At 42.5% G+C, this 9,389-nt stretch overlaps 1 protein-coding gene across 2 annotated transcripts in view; it reads right to left on the reverse strand.

Moving 5' to 3' along the window:
- RASA1 (RAS p21 protein activator 1) overlaps positions 1–9,389 on the reverse strand; it is an 86,436-nt gene that overhangs the window by 59,549 nt on the left and 17,498 nt on the right. For both annotated transcript variants that reach the window (XM_018572410.1, XM_018572411.1), the window contains exons 2-3: positions 1,454–1,606; positions 805–940 (exon numbers count right to left, since the gene is read on the reverse strand). In XM_018572410.1, coding sequence (XP_018427912.1) covers positions 805–940; positions 1,454–1,606 — 289 coding nt within the window. The remainder of the gene's footprint in view (positions 1–804; positions 941–1,453; positions 1,607–9,389) is intronic.

Consider the following 9,389-nt stretch of genomic DNA (forward strand, 5'->3'; position numbering starts at 1 on the left):
AACCCCCCTAACTTTCACAACACAACACCAGCTGTAAAAAAAAAAAAAAAAAAAGGAGTGTACCGGAAGGGTTTTTGATGATTTGGCCATTTTTAAGGAACCCTGACCAGTGACCTTGGGCAAGGCAGATGCAGGTCACTAACTGCAAACAGAATCACAATGTGTCAGTACGGACAGAAAGAGTGTCCTTAAAAGGAGAACTATGAGGTGAGTGCTTTTCACTCACCTCATAGTTCTAGCCAACCTGTGACAATGAGACTGTCACAGGTCGCAGCAGCTCGCGGTATACTGAGCTTAGGGTAACGGGAGGACGCTAGTTTGTGTCCTCCCGTTACCCTAAGGAGAACTATGGGGAAAAACCTTAACCCCATAGTTCTCCCTTAAGCTTAAGAGAAAACAAGAGATGGATTCTCTACCTGGGCCCACCGAACTGGAAGCAGCCCCTTCATCCTCTAGGGGGGACCAGTGGCCATTTACATGTCCCCTCCGATCTTCACCGTCCCTTGTGAGCATACCGCTGAAGATACCTCCACTGAGATAGACCATGACCCTGCAGCTATTCCACATGCTGCATTAATTTCCATGGTTTATACAGATATGTTAAACAGGGATGGATTATACATCTCTGCCCTCATAGCTATGATTTGCCAATGTCCAATTACCTGAAGGAAGCTGCATAACCCAATGGTTCCAGAAATAACTTCCTGTGTCCTGTGATGTACACTGAGGAAATCAGTAGCATCTTGCAGGAAACTAGCAGTATTTATGGCAAAATGGCTTTACACTGCATCATGCATCACTTACCTCTGGAGGTGCCACAGGAAATAAGAGCTTTTCCTCTTTCAATAAACATGACACATGACTGTAGTATCCTATGAGATCTGACAGTGAAGAAAAGCGTCTACCTCCAATGTAGAAGTCACCACACATTGCTATAATCCTAAAAGGAAGTGGAGAGACCATTACACATTTCAACTATCGGTACTGTGGAAAGAAGTTAGTTATCACTCTATACCTCTAAGGCTATGAATGTGAAAAACAATGTGCAGTAACCCTAAGCAACAAGAATTCAGCTTTTGCTGAACTGTATACATTGAAGTCAACACCAACTGGCTGCTACGGATTGTTGCATTTCAAACGCCAACATTCCTTTTCACCTAAATCAGCCAGCATATGTGTTTTTATACTGGGAACTGGTAGATTTCTGGCTCATGCAAAAATAATATAAAAACTAAATTTATGTGGCAATATACCCTGCCTTACCTGGCATAATCATGCACTGCTAAACCCTAGACAGCTTAAGGTGGCCATATACAAATGAACAAACACACAGACCTAACAACACACTGCAACTGTAGAACAAAATAAATCCCATCTTGTCATTTCACAGCTGAATATGGAAAACGCAGAAACCAAAAATGGATAAAAAGCATTTATATTATATAAAACTTACCTAAAATGTGTGACTACATTGGTTTTACTAAGAAAGGAAAGGACAAAAGACCCCGGCCTTCGATCACTCTCCCTGATCAGGTAGCTTCCAGTCCTGCCAGCTTGGTGCAGTCTCTCCTCTGCAATTGTTCTATCTAGCTTGCCATGATACCACCTGAAAAATAGAGCAGAGGGAATATGTTCATTGCATTCAAAAGGTTAAAAAAAAAAAAAAGAAAGCAAAAACTTATGCATTATTGCCACCCACTAAAAATAAATGAAAGAAAACATGAACTCTCAGGTACCTCCTGATACCTCTATGGCAGCTCTGCTGCTGTATGATATGCAACTTTCTACAATGGCCGCTGGCTCCAACCCTCTCCTCATCACTACTGGCCCATTCCAATAATGGGTCTTCTTAGAGAAAAGTAATTAGGAAGAGGTAGGAAGGAGCAGAACAAAGACCTGGCTTCTGATCATACTATGGGTACCATACTGAGAAGCAAAGCTGACATGCAGGCCTCTAGAAAATGTAAAGAATTGGGTCATTCAGAACCACTCCATATCATTAAGGCTTTTGCTGCAAAGGCTTTTTTCTGTGCTTTCTGCACACATTATAATCCACATTTTAGGACAGAAAATTACTTAAACCCCACAAAGATTATATATTTTCTAAAAGCACTGACCCTGTAGAATAAAATGGTGGCAGTTGAAAAAGTTTATGTTCCATTATGTTTGCGCAACTCTAACAAACCCAATATGTCATAAAAAAATAAGCTTAACTTATTTTAACCAGTTGACATCCGCGGTGTTAAACCCCCTTCCCATCCAGGCCATTTTTCAGTAGATGGGGCAGCGGATCCCGGGAATCAAGGTGAGGGGTCAGGTTAGCTGCCGCGAACGAGCACATATAGACGATCGGCGGGCTATGGACCCGCTGATCGCCTATATGTGAAACACCCGGTAACGGGTGTGTGCATTGATCGGGTCTTTTCTGCCCGTGCGTGCCCGCTAGGGGGCGCGCGCGAGCAGAAAAAAATTGCCGTCTGGAAACGGCAACCCGCAGATGTAGCAGTGCCGTCCGTCCGTTTTTTTACTACGGGCGGACGGCAAGAGGTTAATGCACAAAGACACAAAATAATTCCCCTCTTTTTTTTTGTTAATCATAATAAATGAGGTTATGCTGAGTAATTAGATACCAAAATAGGGCAAGCTTAAAAATTGCATGTGGCCGTGAAATGGCACAAAAATACGGCAACTGAAATTGTCCGGAAAACACTTTTAATGCCTGTATAGCTCGTTAGCTTAGTGTTAACCATGAACATTGGCCTGAGAGTTGTTTTTTATGGCATGCACAGCGATACAAACATGTGGCACATTTGTTGTATTCATAAGTATGCCCAGGGGTAAATTTTTCAATTTATGCTTTTTAAATAAATGGAATTTGCCTTCCTGTGTGGAAGAGAAGGTTTGAAATATAAAAAGAAAGATATTGGGGATCACAGTCTCTCTGTAATGGGGAGTAGGAATGGAGGAAATGACTAATCCCACAAGCTAATGACAAGACAGAAGTGAAAGGGAGTGTTTACCTCTCTGTTGTGGGGAGGCAAACTAGTTGGCGAGTGGCTGTCCAGTTGGGAGATATCTGGGCACATTTATGGTTATTTTGGGAGTACATGTGAACAAGGGAAGAATAAAAGCGCAATAGTACTTTATATTATTGCACTTTTTGTGTAGGGAACCAAGGCTAGACTCATTTAAAGGGTAACTCCACTTTCCCAGGTGAATTTTGGAAAATGGAATTAGCCCCTCCAATCTAGCCCCCTCTTACCCCCTTTGCTATGCTTACCTTTGCTATCCTTCCCCTCCACCAGTGCACCATCCGTACCACATACAGCCGTGTTGCAAATGGGCGAGCACTCATTGGTTAGCATGGTCACCTGACCACGCTGACCAATGAAAAGGACTTTTAGCAAGTCAGAAGTGCTTCTCATTGGCCGGCACAGTTTCATGACCACTCTGACCATTGAGAACCGCTTCAGTGTAGGACCAGGTCCTGAACATCCGTCTGTGTGGTCATGTGACCGCGCTGACCAATGAGTGCTCGCCATTTGCAAACATTCTGATCATTACATAATGCGGGGCTGTGCAGTATGGTTTACAGACTGTACACTGGCTGACAAGGGATCGCAGATGTATGTTCAGTGGGGGCTGGGAGAGGTGGCAGGGGTGGTATTGGCAAGTTAATTTCTCACAATTTACGAACTTACCCTTTAAAATATACACCAATCAGTCACAACATTATAAACACCCACCTAATACTATGTAGGTCCCCCATGTGCTGCCAAAACAGCCCTAACCCATCAAGGCATAGACTCCACTGGACTTCTGAAGACATGCTGTGGTATCTGGCAGTATCATCAGTCACAGATCCTTGAAGTCCTGTAAGTTGTGAGGTGGGGCCTGCATTGATCGGACTTGTTTTTACAGCACATGCCACAGATGCTCGATTGGATTGAGATCTGGAGAATTTGGAGGTCAAGTCATCACCTTAAACTCATTACTGTGTTCCTCAAACCATTCTTGAACCAGGTTCAGTATGGCAGGGCACATTTTCCTGCTGAAAGAGGCCACTGCCATCAGGTAATATAATTTCCATGAAGGGGTGTACTTGGTCAGCAACAATGTTGCCTTCTGCCCATAGCGCATCCTGGTGCCATCTCTTCCCCAGGTAAGTGACACACACCCAGCCATCCACATGTAAAAGAAAACTTGATTCATCAGACCAGGTTACCTTCTTCCATTGTTCCGTGGTCCAGTTCCGATGCTTACTTGCCCATTGTTGGTGCTTTTGGCAGTGGACACAGGTCCGCATGGGCACTCTGTGGCTATGCAGCCCCATACGCAACAAACTGCGATGCACTGTGTGTTCAGACACTTTTCAATTAAAACCAGCTTTAACTTTTTCACTGATCTCTATTGAATCAGACTAGGCAGGCCAGCCTTTGCTCCCCGCGTGCATCAATGAGCACTGACCGCCCGTGACCCTGTCACCGGTTCACCAGTTTTCCTTCCTTGGACTACTTTTGGTAGGTCCTGACCACTGAAGAGTGGGAACATTCAACAAGAGCTGCCGTTTTGGAGTTGCTCACACCCAGTCTTCTAGCCATCACAATTGGGTCCTTGACACTGAAATCATTGCACTTGGCCATTTTTTTCAACTTCAAACACATCAACTTCAGGGGGCAAAATGTTCACTTGCTGCCTAATATATCCTCCCCACTTCCAGGTGCCATTGTAAAGAGATAGTCAATGCTATTCATGTCACCTCTTAGAAGTCAGACTGTTATGGCTGATCAATTTAGTACAACAATAATGTAAAGGAAAAAAATTGGTAGATTAGCGGTAGTGTTGCTTTCTAAAGCTGGCTGCAATCCCTGTGTCAGTAAAACTGGAAGTCCCTGAAGGAAGTGACACACAGGCCTGCTGAGCATTTCTGCTCATGTATCATGTCCAAAATGAGCTACTGGAGCAACAACTGTAAAGCTTGATTTTTATTTGTCCGAGTGAATGAAAAACCATAATGCCAAAGCAAACATAGTGACTGAATTGAGGAATGTCACTCACTACTGAAAAGTAAGAATGATCTGAAAACAGAACTGGGTAAATTTGTTTGGTGATTTTGTTAAACCAATCTTGAGATTGAGGCCTTGTTCACTAGAGCTGCAGCTAACGATTATTTTCAAAATCGATTAGTTAGCCGATTATTAAGTTCGATTAATCGGTTAATCGGATAAACAATCAAATACATTTTTAAAAATGGCTCCAGTGATGGACTACTAGTTTGTATTGAAAGGAGCAAGCTTGGAGCGGTGGAAGTAAAAAAGAAAAAAAAGTGTGGTGTGCAATATAGTGAAATGGAAAGTGTAAAATGATACAGCAATCAATGCAGAATTGCACCAGCTATAGAGGACTACAAATCCCAGCAATAGTACATTATACAGCGCAATGCAGAATATCACCAGCTATAGAGGAGCACAACAAATCCCAGCAATAGTACATTATAGCTGGTGGTATTCTGCATTGCGCTGTATAATGTACTGTTGCTGGGTTTTGTAGTCCTCTATAGCCAGTGGTATTCGGCAGTGCACCACTGTATAATGTATTATTGCTGGGATTTGTAGTGCTCCTCTATAGCTGGTGGAATTCCACATGGCGCTGTATAATGTATTATTGCTGGGATTTGTAGTCCTCTATGCAGCGCAGTGCAGAATATCACCAACTATAGAGTACAACAAATCCCAGCAATAGTACATTATACATACAGTATATAATGTATTGCTGGGATTTGTATTCCTATGTATAATATACAGCACAATGTACCATCAGCTATAGAGGAATACAAATCCCAGCAATACATTATAGAGCAGCGTGTGTGGAGCCGTGAACAGGGCCAACTGATCAGAAGCTGATTAATCGATTATTGAAAAAGTTGACAACTTTTTCAATAATCGATTATAATCGATTATGTCAATTAGTTGTTGCAGCCCTATTGTTCACACTATGCGCGTTCCAGGAGCAGACCAGAGCAGTTACAGACCGGCTCAAAACTGTGTCAAATGTATTCCAATGGTATTTTGGGCTCTAGTTCACACAGCAACGTTCAGTTCCAGAGTATGCAAAAAAACTGCAGCAAGCCCTATTTTACCTGCTCTGGAACACATGCAAACGCATTAAAAACGCATGCAAACGCCCTGGAACGCTCTGAAAGCCCATTTTAAACAAAAACAAAAAAACGGGCCAGAACGCATTAAAAATGCAGCACAACCCACTGCACTGCATGTGCAGAAACTCATGCAGATCTGGTCTGCATTTGGTGTGAACAAGCCCCCACTCTCCTCTCCTCTGCCTGAAAGCATGGCATGGTCTTTGCCCTTACTCCACTGTAGTTAATGCTTGGTCAAAGACCAGCCCCAGAGTTAAACTGAATTAAGAAAGAGCAGCAGCACACTAAACAGATTATCACCTATTTTCTCCTTTCTTATCAGGAAAATGACGTGTGTTAGACTGACAGCACTGGGCACTTTAGTAGAGCCTGGTTGGCTAACAGTGCTGCCCCATACACTCCTGTTTTACAGAGAAGGTTAATATAAACAGACCGAGCTACTAGCTGAAAATACATTTTAAACATTTTTATTAGCCCAGGTAAAAATTTACATGCCCAGGTAAAAAATTGCGTGCGTCCGTGAAACGGCAAAAAAATTCAGTACCCCAAAAAGTCCATACACGAATTTAAAGAACCTACAGGTCATCAGTTTAGAGCTACATGTAAAATATTGGCCCTAGAATTATTGCTCTCACTCTGGCATGCGCAGCGATACCCAACATGTGTAACGCAATCAACGTTTTCATATGTAGGCGCACCCGAGTGTTTGTGTTTATTCTATATTATGTTTTAAAACAGTTTTATTTACTTCACTGTATTTGGTATCACATAGGGGGCTTACAAGCTCCCCATGTGATAGCATATTGACAGTGACAGGTCCTCTTTGAGGTGACACTGGGAGTCCAAGACCCCTAGTATCACCTTTCCACTTTAAATAAGCTATTAAAGTGCAGATTGCACTTCAATAGCTTATTGCTGGGCTTTAGTAGCCGAGCAATGACAGCTCAGGGATCGGAAGTGATGCAATCTGCTTCGCTCCCAGTCTCATAGAAGGCTGAAATCGGTGAACAGACGCTCACCGCTCGAATCCCTAGCTTCCCACCGACGCCCAAGAAGCCAGTCTCGGGCCCGCAGGAGGGGCAGCAGCGCCCGGGAAACACAGCCATGTTACCAGCCTGTAGAAGCGAGCCGACGGCAGCTGAGCCGCCAGAATTGCTTCCATTGTAAAGCCGTCAGCTGGCTTTACAAAGGTAAACAGAGTCCCAGCGGCTGAGACTTTTTACAGGGCCATCGCCAAGGTAATCTTCAGCCTCAAAATGTGTGCAACACATCAAGCACCAGTCTGAGGCCTTATGTTCTTTTGCAGTTGGGCAGCTAAGTGCTCCGCTTCTTTTTTTATTGGTTAGATCTGGTTTGCACTGCTCTCTCAGGGAGGTGGACACCTTTGGGTGAAATCTGAAATGTGGAATAAACTTCATGTCTTAAAAGGAGAACTATGAGGTGAGTGCTTTTCACTCACCTCATAGTTCTAGCCGACCTGTGACAATGAGACTGTCACAGGTCGGCTCAGTAGATCGGGAAGTGAGCGAACACATACCGGTGTTCGCTCACTTCTCGATCCTGTCACGCCTCTCTGCCGTGACAGGGGAGGGGCTGGATTCCCCCCTCCCCGCTCCACCAATGCTGACTGGCGGAACGGACGGGGGAGGGGGCGGGTACAGCTGACTCTGCCTCTAGATAGGCAGAGGCAGCTGTCACTCACGCAGCTGGGCGGATCTCGACATCGATGTCCGGATCCGCTCCGGTGTCTCAGTATACCGCGAGCTGTAGCTCGCGGTATACTAAGCTTTGGGTGACGGGAGGACGCTAGTTTGTGTCCTCCCGTTACCCTAAGGAGAACTATGGGGAAAAGCACTGACCCCATAGTTCTCCTTTAACTCAATAAACATACTTAAGAAAACTGTTCAATCTGGTCTATTTTTCAAATTTAACTATGGAATGCCAGAACCTTAAAACCGAAGAAAATCAATTTACCGATTTTTTCTCTGCAGTGGTGCTAACCTGCAATAACCAGTTATTCAAACATGATTAACCAAGCAGGGGCCAAGAGAGTTTACTGCTAGAACCTGTGGGAAATGGCTGTTTAAAATGGTGAGCTGGACACAGTACTAATGAAAGAGTCTGTGCAAAGAACCAGGGCGCACGGAGTACTATCTATGGTAGTTCATTTGGGCAGCATTCAGCAATTAAGAGAAAGAAAAGCATGAACTCAATATCCTCAGGAAACCCCTCACTGTACACATTTTCACAAAAAACAGGATATACGTAGCAGTTCAATTTAAGATAGAATCTGGCTTATGGGATTGTATCACTACATGTCAGAAAAAAGATTCAACTTTAAAAAAAAGGAGTATTAAATACGCTCTCATTTTTAATAGTAACTCTGAAATAAGATAGGAGTATTCAAATGTTGGTTCCTAAGTCTTAGCTCTCGTTATTTATTCATCTGTTTTAGAAGACCTTGGCGTGATTACATATATATTACATTACTATGTACCATAATAAAAAAAGATACACATTTCTTTAATATACTTAAATATATAAAAAAGCATGGAGGATTTTTTCAATATAAAAAAAAAAGTGTTGACTTTTACTTTATTTTGGAAATAATGTAACATAAGAATATTTTTACTCATTTAATCTCCCATAAGACATGGGGGGAAAATATCCAGAATAGTTTAGTACAGTAAAAGCTTGATCCATTAGTTGTGGGCTCAAAGTAAAAAGAAGAGTACATAAAATGACTTCTGGTGGTAATTTGTGGTAAAAACCACATCCTGTCAACAGCGATATGAAAGCCACATTTCCTGCAAAGTTCACCATCATAACTAGTGTATTAAATGGCAACAGAATTTAAAGCTGTGTTACAGAAAATACATATGGTAACGTTTGTCTTCAGACTTGCACATGAACATATTCCACATTTCTATTACAAAATCATTTGTGCTTCACACCACACACCATTCATACTTCCGTTTGTAAAATTGCATGCACTTTCATGTGAGGTTTTCGGATGTGCTTGCTCACGTGTTGCAGCTCTTTATATGTTCATTTGTGTTGAGTTGCGTTATTATTATGTTGCATCTCTTTTCCCTTCTTAAATGTTTTATAGTCTGCAGAGCTGCACATTTTTAAAATGCATATTTTTTCATTACCATAACTTTCTAAAAATGTCCATAAATTTGCTATATATATATATATATATATATACATATACATACACAAATATACA

This window comes from Nanorana parkeri, unplaced genomic scaffold (assembly GCF_000935625.1).
Source record: "Nanorana parkeri isolate BGI_ZX_2015 unplaced genomic scaffold, ASM93562v1 scaffold2021, whole genome shotgun sequence".
In the NCBI taxonomy this organism is placed as follows: Eukaryota; Metazoa; Chordata; class Amphibia; order Anura; family Dicroglossidae; genus Nanorana; species Nanorana parkeri.